The sequence below is a fragment of the Malus sylvestris genome, chromosome 4, assembly GCF_916048215.2.
Source record: "Malus sylvestris chromosome 4, drMalSylv7.2, whole genome shotgun sequence".
Lineage (NCBI taxonomy): Eukaryota > Viridiplantae > Streptophyta > Magnoliopsida > Rosales > Rosaceae > Malus > Malus sylvestris.
In genome coordinates this window covers 4,743,095-4,770,980 of record NC_062263.1, presented here as the reverse complement: position 1 = coordinate 4,770,980, position 27,886 = coordinate 4,743,095, and the positions used below count along the sequence as shown (strand labels likewise).

At 36.1% G+C, this 27,886-nt stretch overlaps 4 protein-coding genes across 4 annotated transcripts; 3 read left to right on the top strand and 1 right to left on the bottom strand.

The window, feature by feature from the left end:
• Positions 1 to 390: 390 nt before the first annotated feature.
• LOC126619336 (calreticulin-3) lies at positions 391 to 8,027 on the bottom strand. Its single transcript, XM_050287674.1, has 14 exons — positions 7,843 to 8,027; positions 7,193 to 7,300; positions 5,858 to 6,050; positions 4,141 to 4,399; positions 3,830 to 3,886; positions 3,691 to 3,738; positions 3,307 to 3,393; positions 3,169 to 3,226; positions 2,558 to 2,625; positions 2,102 to 2,194; positions 1,963 to 2,019; positions 1,768 to 1,854; positions 1,096 to 1,128; positions 391 to 665 (listed from the first exon to the last, which is right to left on the bottom strand). Exons 1-14 carry the CDS (start codon positions 7,973 to 7,975, stop codon positions 654 to 656), a joined length of 1,293 nt encoding a protein of 430 aa, XP_050143631.1. The 5' UTR covers positions 7,976 to 8,027; the 3' UTR covers positions 391 to 653.
• Positions 8,028 to 9,286: 1,259 nt separating this feature from the next.
• LOC126619338 (hydroxyacylglutathione hydrolase 2, mitochondrial-like) lies at positions 9,287 to 12,984 on the top strand. The gene is made up of 8 exons (XM_050287678.1): positions 9,287 to 9,452; positions 10,045 to 10,230; positions 10,687 to 10,890; positions 11,058 to 11,181; positions 11,885 to 11,985; positions 12,065 to 12,139; positions 12,245 to 12,343; positions 12,727 to 12,984. The coding sequence occupies exons 1-8, from the start codon at positions 9,399 to 9,401 to the stop codon at positions 12,871 to 12,873; spliced, it is 990 nt and encodes a 329-aa protein (XP_050143635.1). The 5' UTR covers positions 9,287 to 9,398; the 3' UTR covers positions 12,874 to 12,984.
• A 4,417-nt stretch (positions 12,985 to 17,401) lies between these two features.
• On the top strand, positions 17,402 to 23,857 carry LOC126619329 (3beta-hydroxysteroid-dehydrogenase/decarboxylase). Its single transcript, XM_050287663.1, has 12 exons — positions 17,402 to 17,779; positions 18,531 to 18,620; positions 18,714 to 18,847; positions 18,953 to 19,123; positions 19,356 to 19,472; positions 19,567 to 19,646; positions 20,946 to 21,141; positions 21,605 to 21,722; positions 22,322 to 22,496; positions 22,608 to 22,764; positions 23,263 to 23,329; positions 23,419 to 23,857. Exons 1-12 carry the CDS (start codon positions 17,521 to 17,523, stop codon positions 23,622 to 23,624), a joined length of 1,770 nt encoding a protein of 589 aa, XP_050143620.1. The 5' UTR covers positions 17,402 to 17,520; the 3' UTR covers positions 23,625 to 23,857.
• Positions 23,858 to 24,830: 973 nt separating this feature from the next.
• On the top strand, positions 24,831 to 25,547 carry LOC126619340 (uncharacterized). Its single transcript, XM_050287681.1, has 2 exons — positions 24,831 to 25,168; positions 25,247 to 25,547. Exons 1-2 carry the CDS (start codon positions 24,904 to 24,906, stop codon positions 25,345 to 25,347), a joined length of 366 nt encoding a protein of 121 aa, XP_050143638.1. The 5' UTR covers positions 24,831 to 24,903; the 3' UTR covers positions 25,348 to 25,547.
• Positions 25,548 to 27,886: the final 2,339 nt, after the last annotated feature.

Sequence of the window (27,886 nt, the reverse complement as noted above, 5' to 3'; positions counted from 1 at the left end):
GGAAATTAAAAAAATATAGCAATGTAAGATATTCGCAAAGTTACAAAGCAATGCATCAAACTCTTATTCACCATATCCCTCGAAAACTTAGATATGAATTTTTTATTTATTTTTTATTTAAAAAAAAATAAAAATAAATAAAATAAAACACTGCCCAACTGCCTAGCTAGCACCTCCTAAAGCCCAGCCGATTTTTCCAACCGATTTGTAAAAAAAGACCTCGGATCACCACCACCCAGCGCCTACACTTATTTGATCCCATTCCCATATTTGAAAGGTGGCCTCACATTTTTCTTATTTCTTGTGTGCGTAATCGTGTCGGAACAACTCTCTTTCTCCCTCACATCTCACATCGATTCCAAGTATACATGCTCTAAAAAGGCACAACTATAAGTCAACAAGTCTATATTTGAGCCATAAGCATGCAGAGCACAGTGGATACAATAGTTTTCAATCCACCACTAAATGCTGCTAATGGTTCTTTTGAACCCAAAATTGGCAGTTAATAAGGGTTTAATTTTGATGTTTAAACAATTGTACCAACACACAAGGCATGTCCAACGGACGAGATAAAACATGCTTCTCTAACAATTGGAAATGCTTCCCACACCCGAAATACGCATAGCGAACATCTGCTGCTGGTGCCTGCCTCCTCACAGTTCATCCTGCAAGGTCAACGAAAACAGATATTGGGACGAAAAAACAAGAGCAAAACTTTCTAAACTTATTTAAAACTAAAATTTGGGTCATAGGTCTACATTTTAAGGATATCAAGACTGGAATCTTCGATTTGTTCAATTGAATCGGTGGTAAGGTGCCTAAACACCCATTGTTTACGAGTTGGAGTAGGACCTGTACTGTTTAAATGCGACCAAGGTGCACTAGTATAGCTCCTACCCCAACTCATGTAAATAAAAAACGAGCAAGGTTCTCGTGCTGAGATGTTTCTGTTTTACAGACAATTTTGGTAAATAATATAGCTAAACTGGTTACCACTTATATGGAAAGGAAAATAATACGAAAGGAATAAGTCGGAGGAGATACGCGGATGTGGCAAACGAAGGGAGGAACAAAAGAGAAAAAGTTAGTTCTTACATGGTAATCATCCAGATAATCATGGGGATCATGCTGCAAAACAAAAAAAGGTTCTCAAATTAGACTTTCAGTGGGAAATCATTTACGATATGGGAAGTGGGGAAAATCATGCACTGTTACACACTAGGGATAGATTATAGCGTTTGAGGTAATATTGTCCTCGGACCTCGGAGGTGTCTAATATCTTAGGGATATCTGATTTCATCAATTGCTTAGCCAAACTTGAATACAATTATTAGCTTTACATTGTCTTCTTTTCCTCCCCATAGTTAATAAATCAAAACAAAAATCCAACTAAAATAGTTTTATCCGTTTTATGATTGTTTACGCAAACTAATCCATGCGACCTTAGTCTGGGAATGCTTCTTAAAGCTTCCCCCAGACCGCTTTTCTCTACCGGCATTTAAGCCATATACTTCCTTTTCAAATATTTTGTAATTTGTACTACATTCTTTTTCTCTACCCTTAAAGATTTGAATGCCTTGGGGATTCACAATTTAAATGACTTTCTTAAATAGATGTATTTATGAAAAGATTCTTTTCATCTATCAAACCAGTACCTCACTAGCGTAAAATAGATCAACAGCATTAGGTCCATCAGAAATATGGTGATATTGAGACAACATAGATTTAAAAATGTTATTGATGAGACCAAATCAGGAAATACAATACCCTTCTACGGCGCCTCCTATCCCTGCCATATTCGCGATCCCTCTCCCTCTTCCTTTTTTCACCTTCCTCTCTCGCTCTTTTAGCCTCCTACATGAACAAGCATAGTGGATAGATGTCATTGATAGGGTTATTGTTTGAACACTACAGTACAACCTCAGAAAAGTTAAAAAAGCAACATGGCCTCTTGTAAATCACCTCTTCTTCTCGAGCTTTCCTCTGCTTCTCTGCTTCCTCAAAAGCTTCTTTCTCAGCCTAAAATTGTGGTCATTGTTATGCAACTCAGACTTTAACTGAGATAAATGACAAACATAGACATTTAAGAGCAAGAACTCACGTCTCTATTGGAAAAAACCTCTTCTACAACTTCTTTTGCATACCGTGGATCATCACAAATTAAAATGTTGTCGAAAACTGAACCAGCCTTCACCTGCAATGATTGTTGATTGTTAGAAGGGTCCACATTCCAGAAAAGCCAAGTATTCCAAAGCTCAGAAATTCAGAACAAGTTCAGAAAAGGCAGTTCATTTTTGGATGGGGAAGAGAAAACCATCACATGAACGAAAGCGTAAACGAATCCATTGCAACTAAAAGTCAACTGCTCGAGAAATGTTGCAGTTTCTTTTTCTATTAGCAGTTTTTCTAATATTGTCCACATAAAATAAGCAACAGTCAGTTTCCTTGCCTTTAAGAGTGTAAATGATTCACAGGTAACCTCAAACTAATTTGTCAACTCCTCGTAGAACAAGTCATGACTCATGACTCATAAGTTCATAACACAGTTTACACATACCTGCCAAACTTCAATGCCCACATATTTAATTGGCTTCAGCACATATAGGTCAGGATCGTCCTCAAACTCTGCAGAAACACAGGAAAAGAGGAAGTACTCTTTAAACCCAAACTGAAAAGTGAAAAGTGGATAACCTGTCTAGACACATCAAACCATTTATATACTTATCAATAACTCCTAAACAAATATGCAACATCGCAGACCAACACATGGACAAACCTTATCAGTGTAAAGAAAATGCAAACCATGTGAAACGGCTTTCATAATCATTTGTATAAAGTTATAAACAGATAGACACTAAATGAGGATTGCATCTAATATATGTTATAGCGTTATAGGCCTATACATTCTGTTGTAGGCTGAGCCAGACATTGTAAATCACGGTCCACCATAAGTTGAATAATCAAATAGGTGGATCATATCACATCAATCAAGTCCTGGTACAAACGTAGTCAACACAAACTCTCCAAATGAATACATTTTTTCTGCCATTCTCACTTCTTTCTGAGATTCTAACCCGATAATTCAAATTCCTTAGCGTATTTTAGTCTCAAATATAATAAACTATAAACCATCTCTGCCACTTAATATTCTAAAACACATTAACATACCGGGGTTATCAATCCATGGAGTCTTCCACTTTCCCTTATAGTTGGGGTTCTTGATTTTCTGCAGGATAACAAATTAGAAACTTAAATCAACAAATGAGTTTTTGAATCTTTTGCTATCTACATCTAGCTCAAAAGCACCTTGCGCTTCCATGGTCCTTTGTATGCTGGATTTGGGATCTTTGATTGCCTCCAAATTCCATTCTCTTCCTCATCCCAGTCTTCGGGCTGAGAAACCATCAGTGTTTTCCAGAAGACTTATTACGTATTTAGTAATTCATGATGAACAAACAAATTTATTCAATGAAGATAGAAGCAAATAAATTAGTAGATGTTGGTTAGTTGTCAATACCGCATTCAGGTAGATTTCCTTCTTAAATCCTATCAATCAAGAAAATTAAATAGCTCCACATAATACATATAACAGAAAGAATACTTCTTTCCAGAACATCATTTATATGTTAAACACCACTAACTAAATAGCACAGTCTCTATAAACATTTATAACACATGACATCTACAAACCTCTTTGGCTTTTGGATCAGGAATTTCAGATGGAATTGAATCATAGCCCTACAACATTGAAACAGACTATTTCAGTAAGAATCACGTAAATGGATTGTAACCTATTCAATCATGACTAGAGAGTCCCAGGATAGGATACCTCCGGTTTGACTTCATTAGGGTCATTAATATACTCTCTGTCATCCCAGTCGGCTGGCTGTGAGGGCAATACTAGTCAGTAGATAATTTGTGGTAAGGCAGGGAACTTTTTGGTTGAGGTATGATATGGAGATTGGTGCGCAAAGAAATAATGACATAAATGAGAAACCCACAAGATAACGTAGTACTTGTGTACAGATCTAGAAATATAGCTTTTGATGAAAGCAACTTCTCAAACTTAAAAACACTAAATTGATTGGTTGTGCATGACATCAACTAGTGTCCAGTGTCCAAAACTTTATAATATCGTACCTTTTTTGCGTTCACATCCTTTATTTTTTTTGGAGGAAGGATATCCCAATCTGTATACATGCTTCCAGAATCTCTCTCTCGATTATCAACAAGGACGCTGTAAGTTGCATCAGGCCTAAGAATAAATGTATAGAAATGAGTTAACTTGTCTGTTTCACATTGGAGATCCTTTTTTATGGGATAATTCTGCCCCTGGTAGGAAAGTATAACATGGAGTTTTTTTGTCTGTGTGCCACATAAATCTGGTCCAAACATGAAACTGCAGAAAAAATAACATGAAGTCAGAACCATGGTCTTTATGTATTCAGTTAAGTATTAATAGCAATTAACCAAATTAAACAGAATGTTGTTCAAACAAGTAGTATGAAGCATTTGAGCTTGATATAGAGAAAGACAACAAGATTCCAAGATGAACTCAATACTACCAAATAACAGAGTATACAAGTGCATGTATATGCTTTGATGATTAGTTTTTCGGTCCTTCCTAACCAAGTCAATCCCCAAGTGCATCTTGTTATTTCCGATAAGTATATGGACTGCACTGTATTGTTGATAAGCTTGTCATAAGCATCCTCAAAGGTCAAATGGGTATGGTTATGGATCGTTTCTTGCAGTATATGATATCACACACAAAAAAATAAAAAATAAATAAATAATCACTTATACCCCTTGTGTACAAATCCCATTATTGGGAGGGTTTTGACTTGCAGTCTAATTAGTCACTTCCTAAGAAATATAAAGAAGAATCAGTCCTCCCTAATGTTTAATGCAACCAAGGAGGATACTTCTCTCTCTTTGTGCATAATTGATTAGAGCATACAGAAATATACAAGTCTAAGGGGTGGTTTGGGAGTGAGGTGCTTAAAAAAAAAGCACCCATGAAAAAAAGCTGTGAGGGTTTTAGGTGTTTGGTAAACTGAAAAAAAAGAGCTTATTTTGGAAGCTGCTGTGAGAATAAGCTGAAATCAAAGGAAAAAGCTGAAGCTGCTATTTGTAGCTTTGGAAAACTGGCTTTTTTTCAAAGCACACGGAGCTACAGTGCTCCTTTAATGAAAAGACCCACTATCAGACTGCTTTTTTTTTCAAAAGCACTTTTACAAAAAAGTTTACCAAACACTCGGCTGATTTTTTTCACAACCGCTTATTTTCACAGCACAGCCGCTTATTCTCACAGCAGCTTTTTTTCAAAGCACAACAACATGTATGCTTAAACCCTTGAGTTGGCTCATTTACGATAACGACAAGAAAGCCTTGCAAACACTGGTATGCTTAAACCCTTAAGCACACTTAACTTAACCAAGGTACACCTGTGTGTCATGTGCTTTGAGTGCATTTATGCGGAGGAACATGTGTTCTGATGTGTTTGGAATCTATACTCAATGGCAACCAAAAGAACATATAAGTAACCATGTCAGCTAGCCATAAAAGCGACGTGCTTTATCTTACTAATTCAACGACTGCATAAAAAAAGGGGACTAAAAGTAGCAAAAATAGTCATACATACAAAATGATTTTATTATTACCACCCAAACATCAATGAGTAAATGATTGGAAAAGTATTTTATAAGAATATGTCAAATACAACAATCACATAGAAAAAAACTTCTACAATTATCTTTGTAAATAGAGGCTTCACCAATATAAGCAAGTATTGGAGATTTCAATATCACAAAGCATGAGCTAATGTTGATTTACACAAGGTAAATTATTCACACACCTGTACGGGGTATCACCACCGAACTTCTTCTGATTGACATAGCTAGAGAGAAGCTTGATGTAACCACCACCACATTCTATGTCTTGCTCAAATTTAATCGAATACTGGACAACTAGAGTTCTATTTTTGTTGCTGAACTCAGGTACTTTAGCAGATATGGCAAAATGCTTGGCATCATTATATGTTTGAATGCCTGCATAAATTTCAAAAATATTTAATGGATGAATTAATTGAGACTCCAATGCAGCTTCTAATGGAAAATTGAAAACCAACAATTAGATTATGAAAGCAAGGTGTTTTCTCCGATTCCTACGAACCATATGGCAATAACGATTACCTCTGTTATGTTAGGTTTTTCATCATTCATAATCACAAATTTATTCTTTTTCAACACAAACTAGTTTGTCTATTCACCTTCAGCATACCCATTCTAGGATCGTCCAATTTTAGTTAGAGCTTGCAGAGCTGTCCACCAGAAAACATGATACGAGTAGATTTACATATCTGATGGTTCTTTAGTTATGACAAGATCACCCTGAAAAAACCTAAGGAAATATAATCAAAGTTCAAACACATTACAATTCATCATTTCTTTATTGTCACCTACATCTCCTCTTTTCTCGTCTTAACATGACTACATTGACACTTCTTTCTAAGAGGTCCTTATTCCCTTGCTCATGTATTTCTTCTACAATAGTATGGGATAAATGGTATGAATAGATGATAAGATATGACAACAAATTTTGAATACAGACTAATCCAAGGGCCTACGCAAACTTTATCCTTAGGTATATCCGTGAGCTTCAAAGAAGCAGACAGTCACATTAGGAGCTGTCAGCTCCCAGTTGGGACAATTGTTCTCATGTATAAGAAATGCACTTAACATCAAACTAAATAAAAGACAGGAATTAACAATTGAGTACTGAGATCATTTATGACTCACATTCTCCAATAACTATTATAACTGTCTTATTAATAAATTAGGGTTGCTATCCACACACACCCTTTTACCTTCCACACACCTCTCTCAATTTCCGGCCGTCGAATCGAATGAATTGAACAAGATCAAAGGACAGAGTCACAGAAATTAACTTGGGGTGTGTGGAAGGTAAGAAGGGGTGCGTGGACAGCACCACCCATAAATTATAGGGTGCCGAATCTAGTACCAGTTCAGATTTTCTTTCGAGCTAATAACCAAAAATTTTAAAGCATCATATCAAATTTGAAACAGATGATCAATCAAGCAACGTTGCATTTCCTCGATTCCAGTTTAATGAAAAATCAATGAAATGTATTCTGAAACAGAGCTAATAAGCAAAAAAGTTACAGGGATACCTTTATCATCAGGATCCCCCGGCCATTTCCCTGCAGTGTACTTGAACGTTCCTGCTTTTCCTTCTGCCCTTTTCCAGTCTGATAAGACCCAGCGGCTTTTCCACCCATCTTTTTTCCGCAACAACGATTACAAACATCAGAAAGTTCAAAAATCTAAACAAGTTATAAACCCTATTGCTCAACTAATCAAATAGTCTTCCAATAACACTCATACAGACACAATATCTCATACTCCACTAATTTTTTTTTCCGGTTAACGGAAACATTTCATCAAATCCAAAAGCAAGAGAGGAAAAAAACCGCGGAAACAATTCAGAGCCAAAACAAAAAAAAAAGGCAAGAAATAATAACCCGAAAACCCGAGCATTTTTCAGGTGTTTTTTTACTATACTTAACTGATTGAGGTACACAAAGTTGACAGTTTCTTAACAAGCCCAATAAACATATAATTTATGATCTTTAATCTCCTACCATTTTCTCACATGCCAAACAAGGTGTAACAACTCAAGCATTTCACAAGACAACTAGAAGCTCTCCAGATCACTGCTTTGGCTACTAATCTAAGCAATCAAACTTGAAAGACTTGGATCTGAAACGCAACAAGTTTCCACGTTCTACACACTGTTTGGATTCTAAGAAAAAGATTTTACCTTCGAATCGTTCTTCGAAGAAGATTTCAGAGGTGGCGGAACGGAAGTGGAGGATTAGAAGTGGAAGCAGAAGCTGCAGAGCTCGAAGAAGAAGCTTCATCTTTGGCTCTCTCATTTTTCTGCTGGAAACCATCGCCGGCCGAAGTTCGACTTGCAGTTGCTTAGGTCAGCTATTTTGGGTAAAGCTCCACTAACATAACATAACCCGCATTTGGATGCTTCTGGAAGGAAGTAATTTATTGGGCCAGGCCAACTCCAATAAGCCCAAATTGGAAAGAAAAAAATGGGCCCATAAACTCAGAAACTTTATGACAAAAAGAAAAAGGAAGAAAATGACAAAAAAGGAAGAAATGTCAAGAAATTTCCTGACAGAAAGAAAAAGAAAGAAAGGTAAAAAAAAGGTAAGATGAAGAAAAGCCAAAAATTTTATGTTTATTTTTATTATTTTACACAATCAATGAATCAAACCTGTTTACATAAAAATTTACTAAATATTATAACTTTCTTGTTTTTTAAAAGTACTTTTACAATTATAGTTTACAAATACTTTACTTCGGACTTGTTTGGAAGTATTTTTAAAATAGCTGAAAGTTTTTTGGTGAAAATATTTTTGAAGCAAATACTTAGTTAAAATGCAAATGAATCCCAAAAAAACACACTTGAATTGCTTCCTGCAAGAATCACATAATTGGTGCTTCTTGTAGAAGTACTTCGAGTACTTTTAAAACCCAAAAATATTTTCTCTAAAATCATTTTTATTATTTATTTTAAAAACATTTTCAAACAAGCTCGATTTTATTTCGTAATTGCTTATTCTCATAATATAATAAAAATAATTTATTTTCCAAAGCACAACACTAAATTAGCCCTATGGGTGGTAGTACCTTTGGTAAGAGTGGTGGGGATGAACGGAAAGGGATATCTCTTCCTTTTAATTCATCAAATCAGTGGATTCGTGTCATTGAAATTTAATCCAACGTCTAATGTTATTATAATTTTTAAAATGAGCTTCTATTTGTAACTGTTGAATCAAAATTTAATAGCATAAATTCATTGATTATAATTTTTAAAATGAGCTTCTATTTGTAACTGTTGAATCAAAATTTAATAGCATAAATTCATTGATTTGATGAATTAGAATAAAAAGACAATCCCTTTCCAGATGAACGATGGCAAAAGAAACCAAAGCCTACCTTCAATGTCAAAAAAATAAAACAAAGGAAAACTAATGAAAATGGCTTTGAGTTTTAATGATAAAGACAAAAAAATGGTAAAGTGAATAGTATCAAGATTGACTTTTTAGTGTAAAAATGTGATTTTTCGTTAAAATGAACACTACCGGTGCTTTTCATTAAAATTCTCATAAAACAAAGCCAAAAAAAAACTAATTCAGAGCAAAAATAACGGAAAAAGAAAAAAATAAGAGAGAGAATTGACAATTGAGTGCTCAACCACCAAGTGCCAACCCACACCCACAAACCCAAGCAATTACACATTTCTCTCTCCTCCCTCTCTCTCCTGAACAAGAAGAGTAAGGGAGAGTGAGTTTGAGAGAGATGCAGATGGTATCCAAGGCCTCTTGCGCCATGGCCTCCCTCCCTTGCACTAGGGTTCGTCCCTCTCTCTCTCTCCCTCTGCTTTTTACTACTTTCATTTCCTTTTCCCCAAATTTTCTGATTCGATTTCTCATTTCTCTGCTAAATTCCGCTCCTTCTTGTCCAAATTTTCGATATTAATACTCATGTTTTCTTGTGTATCACTGTATTTATGCAATTTAATTGTATAGGTTGCGATTGTTGCAAATTTATAGGCAAATGCGTTTTGGTTTGATGCTTTTTTGCTAAATCGATTTGGGGTTATTTGCAAATTGGGTTTTAAGGGTTAGAGGCTGCCGCTTTTAGTAAACTGATATGAATGTTTGGTTTTAGAGTAAGGATGAGAAACTTAAGGACTTTGGCTGATGTCAATGCCAAATTTGGTACCTTTTTATAATTTTATGCTTCATCTAGGCAAATGGGTTTTTTGCTGTTTTTCCATTTCTTTTGAGATTTCGGTTAGATCGGTATATATATATGGGATGCAAAGCTTCAAAATTGCTTTTTTTGTTATTGTGAGAAGGGCAGGAAGTGGCTGCTTGTTGCTGTATCTGTAGATGTAATTTTTGTTTTATTTGAACTTGAAAACCTTTCTTTCGTATGTTAGGGGAGGAATGGGTTCTGCATATGGCCGGGCATGAGACAGCTTTGCCTTGGAAAGGGCCTTCTGTATGGATTCATGCACCTATTGTCTACACCGTTAAAAACTCTGCGTGGAGGAGCTAGTCGATCACTTAAAGTTGCTAAATTTTGCAGTGTTGTTAATATGTCCCCCTCGTTACATATTGAATTGGTGAGTAGATCTCTCTATCCTTTTGCATTTAAACCGTCTATGACTCGGGGATTCCCTACATTCATATCTTCATATCTGTATTTCTGGGGCCACAACCAGTTTTAAGGATACATCTCCGATAACTGATCGAAATATTGGTGGTTGATTATGGAAGTATTGGTGAAAATATAATATCTATGGGAACATCTGCAAATGTTACAAAGATAGCAGAAAGAGTGGTGGCTTTGGAAAATGGAAATTATGGTTTGTCCGCAGATATTCAAAAAACTTGTTTTTTTAATTTTGATGTAACCTGATATTTGCTGTTGGGACTTGTAATGGATTGGGGTGTGTGTGTGTTGATAAATGTTTTCCTTAATCACCTGAGCATTTTAAGGATCATTAAGCAATATAGAGTGATTTGAAAAACATTATCGATACATTTGTTGTTAAAGTTGCACATCTTGTAATTTTCAGGTACCATGTCTTAGAGATAACTATGCATATCTTTTACATGATGAGGATACTGGAACAGTTGGTGTTGTTGATCCTTCTGAAGCTGTACCTGTTATAGATGCTTTGAGTCGGAAAAACAGAAATCTGACATACATACTGAACACACACCATCATCACGATCACACTGGTGGTAATGCCGAGTTAAAAGCAAGGTATGGTGCAAAGGTATGGTAACATTAACTTCGATCTTTTGGTCCGGCATCAATTTAGAACTGCCGTTTTGTTTGATTGTTGTTGCATTTAGCTTTATGGAATAGTTTTTTCTTCTACAAAGTGGTTTAGGCTCAGAATTTTTTTTTCTGCATGTTTATTCATCCCTTTGTTGCTTGTAGGTGATTGGTTCAGGAATAGACAGGGATAGAATTCCTGGCATTGATATTGCGTTGAATGATGGAGACAAGTGGATGTTTGCAGGGCACGAGGTGCAGGTTATGGAGACTCCTGGTCATACTAGAGGTCATAATTCATTAATTACATTCTAAAAATCCCTTGAGGTTTCCTAATCAACATCCCTTTTTCATCCAAAAACTCTACTCGAGTATGACTATATGTGCTGCATTTGGACACTCATCGCTGAATAATATAGTTTCTTGATTTGTTATTTTGTGTGTTAATTAATTTTCTGATTATTTTTTGTGTTTAATTAATTTTCTGAATGACTGACTCGTTAAGTGCATGTTACACCCTTCCTACTTTATGATATTCTTCCTCAAAGAAACTGTCAAGTTTCTTTCATTTGTAATGCAGTTTACCTGCCAGTTTATCTTCCTCAAGCACAATGACTGCATACCATGAAATATGCTTTTTTTGCTTTAGATTTTATTGTTTCATTACACGTCAGATTTGTATGTTTCTTCTGTATATGAGCAGCATCCTGTTGGCGCTTTATATTAAAGTTTCATGCTAATAGTTGTAAAATAATTTCTAAGCATAATCTCAAATCTAGAGTCTAGGATCGTGGTTAGTACCCCCACTGGCCCCTTTCTAGGCCTTTTTCAACCTTTAGTATCTAAGTAAAATTTGTGACCAAAAATTGTAGTCTATCCATTTCAAAGTAGCTTCTTAGGTGTAGTTCCAAATGTCATTACATTACAGATGATCCACCCTCCCTTTTTTTTTTTTTTTCCTAATATTTTCTTGCGGTATTCATTGGAAGCAGGTCACATTGGCTTCTACTTTCCTCAATCGGGGGCAATTTTTACAGGCGATACTCTCTTCAGCTTATCATGTGGAAAGTTGTTTGAAGGAACACCTGAGCAGGTGAGTTTGGCATACATTTTTTGTTATGTCCTTGTTCCGTGGGTACAGTACTCAAACAGTTGATTTTTCTTTGTGACAGATGCATTCTTCCCTTACAAAGATCACGTCTTTGCCAGATGACACAGATATATACTGTGGTCATGAATATACCTTGGTTAGTCATACTACCCTTTCAGTTTCTTTTTGTGGCCTACATAATTTTTTAATGCCACGAACAAGAAGGCCCTGACAGGAAGAGAACCCTTTTTTTTTTGGACAGAGTAACTCAAAGTTTGCCTTGTCTATAGAACCTGAGAATGAGGCACTTCAGTCCTATGCAGCTCATGTCATCCATCTTCGCAACAAGGGCATGCCTACGGTAAACTCAAGGACTTCCTTTTTCCCTTTTTTTGGTTACCAGTTGCTTAAGGCCCGAAACTTAAGGTCTTCTTTTCTTTGAACGAGTATGATCTTTTGAGAGAAATTTGTGAATTGTGACTTTGAATCGGGTTAGAAAAGCCTTAGCTATTCAGGAATAAAACAACAATGTAACTCACCAATACGCATGTCAGTTCCTAATCAGGCAGCGAGCATGTGCATGCCATTCTGTTCATCGTCTATGGTTATTGCACCACATGCAGTAAATATGTCTAGAATTCATAGCGAGCATGAAAATTTTCTTTGTTTATCCTACGTTCACTGGCAATTTTCATTAAATTACTGTCCAAGTGACCTCAAACTCTTTTGTGGTGTACATAACAGGTTCCAACCAGATTAAAACTGGAAAAGGAATGCAATCCTTTTCTTCGCACATCAAGTCGAGAGATTCGACAGTCGTTGAATATTCCAGACACGGCGAATGATGCGGAAGCCTTGGGTGTCATACGCCAAGCAAAGGATGCGTTTTGATGCTTGTCATGATTGTTTTTTTGGGAACAAGTTTTGTTTGTATATTAAGATTGAGATAACCCAAGCATTTTGTGAAATTAAGTACAGCTAAGATATATGCATTTGTCCATACATCAAGAGTTCTCGGTCTCTTTGGAAACTGCATGGGATGTGCAGTCGGGGGAATTGGTTCACCAAAACCAAACCTCCCTTCCCACTACGTCTCACCAAATATATATATCTACTAATTAATGAAACCTCTTTGTGAATCAAAAGAGAGTGAAAAGATAACTTAGTATTCTATCACACAAAAAAATGATGAGCAATAATGTAATTTCCTAAGTTTAAATTTTACTTCTTTTATTGAAACGTCATCTACAGGTGATGTTAAAATATCTCTAATATTAAAATTAAAAATTAAAAATAAAAATAAAGAAAAACAAAAACAAAAACCTCTCACTCCCCTCACGTTCTCTCTCTCTCTCGCTCTCTCTCTCTCTCTCATTTTCTAAAAAAATGTGTTCTTACACACAAAGTATGTAGGCAAATGCTAGTATATATTAGGAAAATGCTTGGGAGCCCAAGTTCATCTTTTGTAAACCATGTGGGGTTGATGGTTGGGCTCATTTATTAATGATTTAAAGGACTCTGACCATCAATCGTTGCATTACGTGATATATAAAATTTGATTTAAAAATTTGATCTCTTATAGCATCACGCATGTATATATGTTAGGACTTGAATTCCGAGGACACTTTTTTGACACACTTTGACGCATGTTTTTATGGGGCTCACTCTGTAATGCATTTCAACATCTATGTATCAAAATGCATGTTTTTCCTCAAAAATCATCTTTACCAAAGATCAATCAATTTCAAATTCATATGACCGTCCATTAAATTTAGTGTTTTCTCGGCATAACTGTATTCACCAATTTTTTTTTTTTTACTACAAATGAATGTCTTAATGGTCTGTGATTTGTCTAATTTTTTACAAAGATGAATGATGAATTGAAATATAAGATGGTTCGGATTTTTTTAAAAAGTTATGAAATAGAAGTCACAAAATGTGTGTCAAAATGTGTCACTGGATCTTAACTCATATATATTGGATAAAAGTCTCACACTATGTGTGTGTTTAAATATATGACAATTTAAAAAATTGGAATGAAAGTTTTAATTGAATGGAAATTAAAATAAAAAAAGGGAAAAATAGGAAGTGGGAGAGAGAAAGTGAAGTAAGACTATGAAAATTCAGTTCTTATTTGATCGCATTCGGTGATTTTAATTTCTATTAAGCTCTTATGTATATGTATTAGTGTCAACGCACAACAACTTGTGACGTGTTATAATAAAAATTATATATACTGATTTTGCTGGATAATCAATAATAGTCCAATAATTTGTAAGTCATTCAAAATTCGTCTCAACAACTTAAATTTGTTAGATTTAGAGGGGTGTATTCAATTAGGATTCTGAGAAAGTTTCAGGAAATTAATAATTCCAGGGGTATTCAATTAGGATTTTAAGTGATTCTCTGAAATTCTAGGTGTATTCAATTAGAATTTCAAAATAGTTTATTAAAATCCTTAGAAATCCAGGTGTATTCAATTAAGATTTTAAAGAAGTTTATAACATTCCAGGTGTATTCAATTAAAAATTGATTTTAAAGAATTTGAGAAAGTTAAAGAATTAGAGGGAATTTGAGAGATTTCGTAGTGTATTTTAAGTATCCACAAATCTCACCTCTTCCCATGAGATTTCGAGGGAATTGAATCAAAATTTTATATGGAATCTCTACAAATCAATTAAACTCCATAAAAATCCATGAATTTATAAATCCATTAAAATCTCTCACATTCTCAATTGAATACACCCCCCCCTTACTATCCAAGGTACTGAAAAAAAATCTGAAATCCCTCCAGAGCCACCTCCGAACTACACTCCAACATCAATCTAACAAAAACAATACGAAAAAGTAGTATTGAATTGAAAAGGAAAATCTTATCCAAAATTAAATGGATCCTAGAATAACTAAAAGGGTTTAAGGTTTAGAGAACTTTATGAAATCAAATGAAAATGGATGAGCATAGAGCATCTTCATCAGCAATGGCAATTGAAGTGTAAGAGCAATGACTATTCACTCTAAACATTAATTATTTTTGTGCAAATTCATCCATTTGGAAGGAGGAAGGGCAATGACGATTACTATTCACAAACATATTTTTTAATGTTTTTTTCGTCTTATCCCCACATGTCCTTATTATTGCTATATATTTTTGTTTAATTTGTAAGTGTGTTTGAACTTTGCAATAATTTTTTAAGTGTGAACTTTGTAAGTTTTTTGAAAATTTTAAATAATTTTTATGATTTTATTGTATTTTTTAGAAGAGAATTGTTATCGGCACTCCAAAAATTTCATTATGCACTCCTCACAAGTGTATTTTTTTTTCAAATATAGAAAGTTTAGAGTATAGAATGTGTCACAGCCCGTCCCGGAGGTACATTTGACGGGAATGTGAAATGATGGGATTACCCTTAGCGGGTATTAAGGTATGTGTGTGTGTGATATACTTTGGATTAATGCACATATTTCCTAAGTTTCATCGTACAGACTACTATACGTAGTTCCGAGTGATGTGCAGTGTAGTGCCGTACAGGTCGCAGTTGGTGACTCCGGCAGGGCCGTATAGGTCACTGTGGTGACTCCGGCTGAGTGGGATGTTGAGCTTTAGAATCAACCGTACAGGACCATTGTAGGGTCTCCGGTTGATTTATTATTTCACCTGATTGATATTGATGCATTTCTGATTATATTTGGCATGGCGTGGCATATTATTTCTGAGATGTTATGTTGATGGGTATGAGCTGAGTTTTGATGATATGTGTATATATATGTTATATACTATTTTTCTGAGAAAATATACAGGTTTTTCGGTGAGGGGTTAGAAATGTTTTAAATGAAATGTTTTGGAAAATCTTTGATTTTACTGACCCACTCATCTTTGTTTTGCGCCCCTCCAGGTTCTAGTTAGCGGTTGGTGGCTCTCGAGGTCTTTTTCGGCATTCTGACAGACGTTCTGCATGTAGGACTCACCTGCGGGTGATGTATTTTATTTTGGTCCTACTTGACTGCACTTAAACCTATGCTCTGAATTTATGTGTTTACTTTATAACTCATCCTTTTATTCTAGTAGGTGGTTCTACTAGAGATTGATTTGAATTCCTTCGTATTCTGTTATATCTTGCTTCCGTGTCGCACTTATGGTTACGTCACGCTCACGTGACGGCCAGCACGCCTTGATCCTCTGGGTCGGGGTGTGTCAGAATGAGATTTTTGGAATGCCAATAACAATTACCTTTTTAGAATTGGATTCGTTTTAGTTGTTGAATTTGACGAATTCAGAGGCTCACCAAGAGCCATGTAGTCGCGCCGCAAAATTAAAGGGTCTACTGAACTTCACAAGGGCCCCCTGTGTCTGCTAGGCTTCACGGGTGAGCGAACCCTTGCAATTGTTGAAGGGGGGCAATGCAAGGGCCGCTGCCTTTTGCCCAACTGCCTCCCACTTTTTCCACCGGTGGAGCATCATTGTTGGGTCCAAGGGCAATTGCAAGCTCATCGGAGATGCTATTTTGATCGACTAGTTTTTAACATAAAAAATAGCACAACACAAAAACGACCTATTAACATGAATTACCACCATGTGTGGTTGTTTTCACGACAAGTATGTAGACACGGCACGACTAGCCCACTTGTCCTAGCAATTTTTTTATGGTTGGGGTGCGCTAGTCGGAGTAGTTGCGCAAGACTTGGGCGAAACACGAAGATCCCAGTAGCAAGCTATTGTAGCGGACTTTCTCCCGAACCACTTGTCCTAGCATTCATACACGAAGTGCTTGGTGTCCAATATTGCTTAAGTAGCCAACTCCACCAACTCTGATTCTGGGTATCCGTCAAACCTGAAATGTTCTCTACCTAAAATATTTACTTATCTGAAATAAGAAAAATCATAAATCAAGAAAAAAGAAAAAGAATGATGTATGTGTTCAACTAACTTCCACAATTGATATGATTACTGATTTTTCAGATATTTGATGCTAAATTTTATATGTTACATACTTTTTATAGTTAGCGCTTGCATAAACACATAGACAAAAAGAATTATAATAATTATCAGAAAAAGAACCAAAATAATTTCAATTATCTTTGTGAAATTAGGACTTTCCTTCCATACTCAGTATCTATAAATGATATGGATAGATGACGGTCTAACTTCAATCTAACGATATTAGTAGTCATATCATTTAACGATACGGAGTATAAAAATTGAACCCATTAAACAATGGTTAAGTAACTTGATTAAGAAAAAAATAAAACCTCAACAAAATACTAATTAAAAAACGAGCCGGCCAACCACTGGGACTATCTATCGCACTCGAATCTTTTTATGGTCGAAAATCGCAATCGAGTTTCAGTACACCCGAAAGCGCTAAAGCCGCACTATTTGGGCCCCACTCCACCTCAAAAGCGTAAGGAACAAACAACTCTCTCTCACTCTCTCTCTATCCAGTGACTCACCCACCACTGACCATTCTCATTTTCTCGCATAAGCACACACTAATTTATTACGCGCCAAACACACCACGCCCTCGCCCTCTATCGGAGAAAATGGCGATGGACGATCGGCTGGCGGAGCTCAACCCAAAGCCCAGAACCTGCGTCGTCTTAGGCGGCCGAGGCTTCCTCGGGCGATCGCTCGTCCTCCGGCTCTTGAATATCGGAAAGTGGATCGTTCGTGTTGCCGATTCGACTCAGTCCCTCCAGCTCGATCCCTCCGAGCGCGACTCCCTCCTCTCGCAAGCTCTCTCCTCCGGCCGCGCTTCCTTACACGGCGTCGATGTCCGCGACACGTCTCAAATCATCGCTGGTAAAATAAAAATAAATCTTTTTTCGAAATTTGTTTTGTTCGTTTATTTTCCGTTTCGTGTGTTCTTGTTTGGTTGCTGTATGAGAAAATGCGAGAGAGAAAATATTTGATGAAATCAAAAGGTAGGCTGGCTTGAGACTGAAGTGATGCATTTTGTAGATTGAGTGGAGTGGTTCTAAGCATGAAATGCTAGGTTTTGATTTGTTACTTCGTTTTCGTTAAAAGGCTTGCTGAGAAATTGCACAATTTTAACAAGAAATGTTGATCAGAGGTGGAAAATTTTAGGATTTCTCCCAGATTATAAGTATTTACTGGTGCAATATTCCTGAAAACATTGAAAATAATTATAAAAAAAAACCTCTAGAGGATTCAGAAACCGAACTGAAGGAATGGGAGGAAGAGGCGTAAACTTAATTACGAATGTCTTATTGATCAAAACGTGTGATTGGAATTCAACTCCAAGGTTACTCATCTAGTGTTTGGTTGCTAGAGATTGAAAGTGTTTCACATTTTATGTTTTTGCTCCAATTTGTGAAATTAGGGTAAAATAGGTGTTATGAAATTCGATGGGTGTAATAAGAGCAGTTTTAGTTTATAACATTTATCTTAGCTAGTTGCGTAACGATTCTCCTTAGATATCTGTTGCACTGCTTCCCGGTTGCCATGTTCAGGCACTTGTGGTATTTTCCTATTATATCAAAGCTCTGAGTTCAGAAATTAATTGCCATAGTATGACCTGCATCTCTTGCAGCCATTGAAGGTTCATCTGTAGTGTTCTATTTGGATGGGGATGATTTACCCACACATGATTTCTGCCAGTGCTATATGATTGTTGTTCAAGGTAAATCCCTATTAATGAAGAAACAAATCAGATTTTTTGCAATGCGTATTTTGGAGGAAAAGATGGTTACTGTCATCTCAAATTCTTGTGCAGGTGCAAAAAATGTCATCAGTGCTAGTCGAGACTGCAAAGTTAGGAGGTTAATATACAATAGTTCTGCTGATGTAGTTTTTGATGGATCGAAAGATATATTAAATGGAGATGAATCTTTGGCATACCCTTGGAAAGTATGTCACTGGCAAGGGACTTTCTTCATGTTTATAGTGGAGCACTGCCTACTTTTCGATCTGCTAAAATTTCTTTCTAACTTAGTTTTATTATGCTTTATACAGTTTGATGATATGTTGAGTGACCTCAAGGCTCAAGCAGAATCACTTATCCTGCATTCTAATGACATTGATGGTCTTTTAACATGTGTGCTTCGTCCTAGCAATGTATTTGGACCTGGAGACACACATCTTGTGCCATTTTTTGTGAACTTGGCAAAATCTGGCTGGGGAAAGGTTTTTTTAACTATCCGTTCATTTCATCCTATGTACTGTTTCACATACACTTTGTTAACTTGGAGCCTTATTTAATAATCACACATAATTGATGTTTGCATACCACCAATTATGATATCGCCTCCCTCGCCCTATCTCTGGTATCTTGGTCATTATGTGGTTTAATATCTTATAATTCCTCGTACACAAGTTATTTCAGTATTTTTTGAAGTAACAGAGATTCTCATTTCAGTTTATTATAGGGAGTGGTGAAAACATGTCAGATTTCACATACGTTGAGAATGTTACTCATGCTCATATCTGTGCAGAAGAAGCTTTAGAATTTCGGATGGTCTCTGCTGCTGGAAAGGTACTTACAATTTTAAGTCTCTTGAGTGCACAGCACTTTATTTTTCGTTTCTTCTAGGTCCATGGTTAAGAAGGTACTTGTGATCAATATGTAGGCCTTTTTCATCACAAATCTCGAGCCTGCAAATTTTTGGGTATTTGTATTACTAATCTTGGAATGCCTGGGATGTCAAAGGTAAAGCAAACATTCCTATATTTTTCTGTTAGAGACTTTACATTCTTTGTTTGTTGTGTTGTTGCATAAGCAGGGGATAGATGCATATATTTGCATGCATTATTAATATAGGACAATAGTAAGAGAAATAAAGAGATGAGAGATCCATACTCACTCTGGCCTTTAGCATTGCCCCCAAAGGTTTATTGGAATCACTCCAATAGGGAAATTAGAAAACGTTAGGTTTTATTCTAGGAATCCAAGAGATAAACTGAACTTACTATAAATGAGCAAATTGCATATCTTACAAGATCAGTGAAAGGCACAAAAGCTCTTGACCCTGTCATGCTTGGTACTTGGGTATACTTGTGTTATAGTTTGAACTTTGACTCTGGTATCAGTATATTTGCTGCTCCCCGGACATTCTTATGTATAAGATATGCAAAGATTACCACCTTTACAAAAATTTATCCATGGTTCAAGTCATACTAAGTTGTCATCATGGCCAATTTTGTCTGTGTATTTGTTGCTAAATTTCGGCAATAGGCTGTAGGAACAGAGAAGTGTGGCCCCACCTTGGGAGTGGGAGAGAAAAGAGTGTAATTTCTTAGTAGAGTTAAGAAAATGAATTGTTTTCCACCTTATTGCTATTGAAGGAAAAACGAATTTTAACCACCCTAGCTTTCACAGATATGGAAATTGCTGATTTGTTAATTGATTCATTTAATTGTGTGGCGCAATTTTTATTTCTCATGCATTATTGTGCTTGATTTAAGGTTATAATTGAGGTATAAAAGAAGAAAATGCTTAATATCACCTGTCTACATGGGCACACCCATTTCAGAAATTTCAGTAAACGCTTCATCTTGCTTATCGTATGGAACAGTTATGTAAATGAAAATATTGAAGAAGGTTGGTGCTATCCACGCACCTCTTTTTACTTCCCACACACCTCCTGTTAGTTTCTGTCCTTTAATCTTCTTCAATTCATTCAATCAGATGGCTGAAATTTAAGGTGTGTGTGGAAGTTAAAAAGGGGTGTATGTATATCATCACCCTTGAAAAATAAGCTTATTTTCAAACCCTAAATTGACCGGTATATTTTTCATTTTATCTTCACCTTTTTTTTATTCTGATATGTGATCTTCTGTATTGGCATCTTTTATGTGCTTTTACGCACGTACTATGTAGTCCAAAGTGTTAAAAACAACTCTGGGTATTTATTATTTTATGTTTGTTTAGGATCTGTTGAGGTTTCTTTGGAATCTTTTCATGTTGTGCCTCAGAAGTCATTTTTTACCATTTTTTTTCTCATTGCAGACCATTACTGAAAGTTCCTGCTAAGATGGCTTGGTATATTCTTTTGTTCATCAAACGGGTATCTGAAAAGTATGGAAGGATAAAATACAACAATTTGATGTCAGCGCATTACATTCAATTAGCTTCACGTAGTAGAACGTTCGACTGCACTGCGGCTCAAAACCAGATTGGGTATTCACCAGTTGTCTCGCTGGAAGTAAGTTTTTCATTCATTTATTATTGTTAGTCCTTCATGTCATTTAGTTGCAACTTTACTCTTGCCTTGCCCTATAAAAGAGAATATTGTGATGTGTTTTTCTCCATGTTCAAATATATTTTGCAAAGTTGCAGCATTGGAATATTCTTGGCGGTTTTACATCCTTCTATAGATATCCGATTGAAGCTTATGACCTTTACAAACTGTCTGGCTAGTTAGGCCCTGACATGTTCATTGTCGTGCCACATCTTATATGCTGGATCCTGAGCAGTATTTGATTGCTCTAGTATATATAGTACATAGCAGAAAATTAATGAAGACTGCTCCCTGATCCTTTCGTTTTGGAAAACAAATTCCTACAGTTTTTGTTGCATTTAAAGTGGTGTATATTGTCATATTCTCCTATGGCTTACTAAAGAGCATAACAATTCCATGTTTAACATTCTTCTTTGTCTGTGTACAGGAAGGTGTGAAATTAACCGTCGAGTCATTCTCTAATATAGCCAGGAACTCATCTATCCCAACTTTCAGAAACTTTAATGAGGAATCAAAAGTGGAGAAGCTGCTAGGCAGTGGAGAAGGTTGTTTTCCGTAGTACCATTTTATTTTCTGCTCAATTTTGATATCAGCTACACATTGTAAGCCTGAAGTCATTTTTTCATTTTTTATTATATTGTTTTTACTCTGCGCTCCTTTTTCGTTTATCTGGGATGAAGTTTTGCTTTCACTTATCCTCAAACCTGCAAATCAGATTTCCCAGTATTTATCCGAGTGTGTTTGACTCCTAGTAACAAAATTTATAACTGGGTAGGGCTGGGATTGAATCAGAACTTTGTGCCTGGTTTTGGGGTTCAAGTGCTACATATGTTAATTTGTTCTTGCATGGTCCCATGGTAATACGCAATTTGGTCCACGGCTTTACTTCAACTGATGAACAGAGTTTAAAATAAATGGAACACACCAACTTAGACAGTATTTGCATTTCAGAAAACATCTTCGGATTAAACGTGATCGTTGTTCATATGCATTCACTCAGGCCAGACGACACTTTGTCCTCTGTTTTTGTACTTTTTATTTTCATCGAAAGTTTCTTGCTTTGATAAATGAAAAATATGCATACTAGAACTTTCATGAAAGCTTTTTATTTGGATTGTAGAATGACATTGAACTGTCACTGCAGTTGCAGACATTCTGCTGTGGCGTGATGAGAAGAAGACTTTTACATATTTCCTTGCTTTGAGTATGTTGTATTACTGGTTTTTCCTTTCCGGAAGAACTTTTGCCTCGTCTATGTCCAAGCTTCTGCTGTTAGTTTCATTTGGCCTCTATGGATATGGGATTCTACCACCCAAGATGTAAGTATTTGTGTTTACAAAGCTTTTGCTTGATTAAACTTGTAAGTGCTGGCAGAATTCTTTTGTGCTTTAGTTAATTTACATATACTGACCATAATGTCTTTTGAACAGGTTGGGTTTTACCTTTAAGACACTATCTTTATCTTGTTTTGAGATCCCTGAAATGGTAGTGAAAGAGAAGATTGCAATGATAGCATATCTGTGGAACAGAGGGGTTTGTTATTTGAGACTACTGGCCCAGGGAGATGGGTGGTATATTTTCTTCAAGGTATGCACTAATAATTTATTCCCTTAATTGAAGTGCATGACTCCTGGAAAATGTCCAATTTCACGTTTTATTAACTTTTAACCGTGAAACCTTTTCGTGAGCACAGGTATTGCCAGTTTTAGCTGTCAAAATTTGTGTATGTTAGGAAAATTTGGACCTAAATTCATTTATTCATCTTGGCCAGATTCTCAAGAATTAATATGACCATTTGAATGATTTACATTGGAATTGACCGGCGGTATTTGAACGCTACTTACCAATACTATTGTATCCCTTGCTTATTATACTTGTTGGAAATGTTTGCGTCAATTTGATCCATGCAGAGTATGAACTTCAGCATCTTTTCTTTCTTTTCTAAAATAACCGTTTAAACCTCAATTATTCTATTTACAAATATCTCTTTCTGATACATAAATTCTAATATTTCCAAATGCAACTTTTATATGAATGGGTGAGTTTTCATTGACAGCAATTATTCTCTTGTGGCCATCTCTACAGTTTGCAGCTTCCTTCTTTTTCCTCAAGTTGATTTTGTCTCATGCCTCGACTGTGTCGTTAGGTGTAGGTAAGAGAATGCCAGTTTCACCATGCCGGAGTCAGTTAATCGCTTATTTGTTTAAACTTTGTGTTGATCTTGTTGGACATATTTTGCAGCGCTGGTGTTGGCTTTCACGCTATTTTTTGTTTGTGAACAATATGAATCGGAAATAGATGGATTGGCAAAGCTACTGTTCAACAGGTTCATGTCAGTTTCTGGGTCGTTGAGAACAAATGTACCCGCTTCTGTGCAACAATATCTTCAAAAACGTGGAATCTTGCATCACGACAAAGGAGCCGCAACAGTAAAGCATCAGAAATAGCTGCCACTGCGACCTCGATAGCCTTTTCACAGAAGTTTTTCTAACTGTATAAATCCAATCCAATGGTCTGCTAACTAGGTTAGATTTGTATGAACATACAGATTTTGGGGCAAGCCCAACAAAAGAGAGAGAGCAAAAATGTTAGGCTGTAGAAATCGATGCCTTTTCGGCATGTCTGTGTTGTGAGTTTGATGTTTTTATTGTTACAAATCCGGTGAGGTGGTTCGAATCAAGCTTTGTTTTTCTCCTTTTCTTTCATTTTGGGTGAAGGAATCAAGCTTTGCTTTGAGTGGGAAAGATTGGTAACATAGATTAGTACTTGAGGCCCCTCAAGTAAATCTTCATCACTGCATTTGGATTAGGGAAATAAGTTTGAGGTTCGACATAAGTGAGAATTTTTAACTAACACACATTAATTCACTAGGGTTGAGGTGGTGGTTATAGTGGTGGGGTGCACGTGGTGCCATAGCAAGGTCGTGGTGGTGGTAGTGGTCAGAGCTGGCTTTGGGGGAGTGTGATCGGTTCTATGGCATAGGGCCCCAAAATTTTGGGGTCCCCCAAAAATATTTTTTATTGAATATAATAATATTATATATAAATACTAATCAAATCAAAATATATACATATAAAAATCTAATGGGCCAGGATTACTACCTAAAAGCCATGTTAGACTACTAAGCCATCATCCATGACCCATCAGACTTAGACTACTACCTACGGCTACAACCTATACGAAAATATATAAAATAATAATTAATAAAAGGCAAACCGGCAAAGTTAATCAATTAAAGTGGAAAACCCACTGACCGAGGCAAAATTCAGATACACTCTCTCACGCCAAAATCCCAACGCTGCGTAACTGCGTTCCACTTTTCTTCTTTTCCACCAGAGTACCAGAGCACTGAAGTCAAAATCTCAGACGCTGTGCCTACCAGTGTCCCGAACCCTTCTCTCTTCGTTCCACTGTTAGATTTCCCACAAATTATTAAACCCTAATTTATAAATTTATGAAATTAAAGAGAAACTTTCAAATTATCAGAGTGATGTAGACTTCGATCAAAGTAAGATATTTACTAATTTAAGTATATTGACTCGAAATTTGAAGATTTGGGTATTTCTCATCTATAATGATTTTTATTTTTATTTTTGTACTTTTCAGGGCAAAAACAAGAGAAGAGCAGTCACAAAAAATCATTAGACCCACACATATTACGGATTATCAGGTTTCATTGTTCATACTTATTATAATTTTTTTGTGATCTTGTTTGAGATATAAAAGATGGCACCTACTAAAAAATATTCATCTGGCTACTTGAAGCATCAAAGAAAAAGAAAAGTTGAACAATTGATTACGTCTAAAAAAGGAGCTATTGATAGGTTCTTTTTGAAAGAAAAAGAACCACAAAGTTCAGTTGATGATTTAATTACGGAACAACAGGATGATAATGAGAAATTAGTTGATGATTTGGGCAATGATGAAATTGATGATGACCTTGATGAGAATGATAATCATGAAGATGCTCCTATTGTCACTGATCAACCAAGTGAGTCCATTCCCTCAAACATTTATGATCCTCAAATTTGGGATAGTTTTGATCCTAAATGGATTGATTTGTTGGCAGAAAGAGGTCGTGCAAGAGATCTATCAATTGAGAAAGGTCCTCAAGATCAGTTTAATAGGCGTTTTAATGCAGCCTTTTACACTCGATACTTATCCAATTGAGAGAAACATGTTAGAGATTGGCTAGTCTATTCAAATGATGTTGATAAAGTGTTATGCTTTTGTTGTAAATTGTTCAAGAAATGGCCTCTCAAAGGTCAATTAGCAAATGAGGGCTACAAAGATTGGACACATCTCAATGTGAGGCTTAAAGAGCATGAAAACAGTTTTGATCACATCTCGAATATGACCACTTGGATTAATTTGCATCTTAGATTGCAGAAAAAACGAAACAATTGACAAAGTTGTGCAAGACCAGATCAAGAAAGAAAAAGAGCATTGGAGGGAGTTACTACAAACGTTGATTTCCATTGTGAAATATTTAGCTAAACACACACTGGCTTTTCGTGGAAATAATGATACTCTTTATCAAGGAAGTAATGGAAAATTTATGGGCCTAGTTCAAATGATGGCTGAATCTGATCCATTAATAAAGAATCATCTTCAACGCTTCTAAAATAATGAGATTCGTTATCATTATCTTAGTCATACCATCCATAATGAGTTGATATTGTTGATATCTTGTGAAATCAAAGCTGCAATCATTCAAAAAGTCAAAGAAGCTAAATATTTTACTATGATACTTGATTGTACTCCTGATTTTAGCCACCAAGAACAGATGACCTTGATCATAAGATGTGTGGATATGAACAGTACTCTAGTAAAAGTAGAAGAATATTTCTTGCAATATTTGATTGCGAATAACACATCAAGAGAATAACTGTTTGAAGAGTTGCAGAATGTATTAAAAGTTCTTGATCTTGATATTGATGATGTAAGAGGGCAAGGTTACGATAATGGATCAAATATGAGAGGGAGACACTAAGGTGTACAAAAGAGGCTTTTGGATATAAATCCTAGGGCAATGTACACTCCGTGTGGTTGCCATAATCTTAACTTAACGCTTTGTGATGACAAACTCTTGTGGTAAAGCAAAAGACTTCTTTGGAACAGTACAACGTATTTACAGCTTGTTTGCAAATTCTACAAAACGATGGCTGATTTTGAAAGAAAATATAAAATGACTGACTCTCAAATCATTTTCGGCCACACGATGGAAAAGCCGTGTTGCGAGTGTTAAAGCAATTCAATCCCAACCTCTATAAATAAAAAAAGCTTTACTCCAATTAGCAGAAAGTGATAATGACTTAGTAACAAGAAGTGCAACTAAATATTTGGCAACATACGACATTGGGAATTTTGAGTTTTTATTAGGCATGACTATTTGGTATGAAATATTGGATGCTGTTAATGAGGTTAGCAAAGATTTGCAATCTAAAGACATGCTTATTGATGTTGCTATAGAACAAGTACAAAGATTGATCGTTTATTTTGAAATCCCATGTTTCCAGAAAAGCGTCAAGTTCGTTGAAAAAGACATTTTGATGAGAATGAAGGTGAATCATTCCAACCAACTAAACAATCAGCAGAGGAATCTTTTAGGGTTCATTACTTCTTGTATATAATAGATCAAGCTATTGGTTCATTAAAGATAAGGTTTGAAGAATATCAAGCGTATGATGATATATTTGGGTTTTTGTTCACCTCAAAACGGTTGAATTCGATAGACAATGATAAATTGAAAGATTGTTGTGATCGGCTTCAAAACTTTCTCAAGAAATATGAGCTTTTTGATGTTGATGGGGATGCATTATTAGTAGAGTTGAAGCTTTTACGAGAGTGTTTGCTGAAAGAAATAAAGACATCCATTGACATATTGAACTACTTGAAGAAGATACGTTGTTTCCCGATTGCAAGCATTGCATACAAAATTTTGTTGACTGTACCTGTTACCGTTGCATCTGCAGAAAGGAGTTTCTCGAAGTTAAAGTTATTAAAATCATACTTGCGATCAACCATGTTGCAGGAAAGGTTAAATGGACTTGCTTTGATATCGATTGAGAGTGATTTTTTAGACAAAATTGATTATGAAGATTTAATTGATGATTTTGCAGCAAAGAATGCACGAAGAGCCATCTTTAAGTGAAGCTTCGATTCTAGACTTTTTTAAGTTTTGTTTATTTCCATATTGCTTTTTAGTATCAATACATTGTTCAATTTTTTTAAGATGTCTTATAAGAGGCCCCTTTTATGAATTTCACACAGGGCCCCTGAAATCTCAGAGACGACCCTGGTAGTGGTGATAGTGGCGATTACAGTGAGTGGTGATTGTGTAGGTGATGTGGTGGTAGTAGTGAGGTGGCGGCAACGACGATGGTGGTGGTGATGATGGAACTGAAGTTGGCGGCGGCAATGTGGGGGTGATAATGATGGCCATGGAAATGTGGTGAAAATAGAGGTGTTGGTAGACGGTGATGGCAGTGAGGTGGTCGCAACGATGATGGGTGGTGGCAGTGGGGTTGGCGGCGGTAATGTTGCGGTGGTAGTAATTGTCCATGGTAAGGTGGTGTCAGTAAAGGTAATGGTGGTGGTGGTGGTGGTGGGCATGGAGTGATGGTGGTGGGGAGGAGTGGTGGTAGCAATGGCTATGGTAAGGTAGTAGTGGCGGCGACGACGATATTCATGGTGAAATTTTAGAATG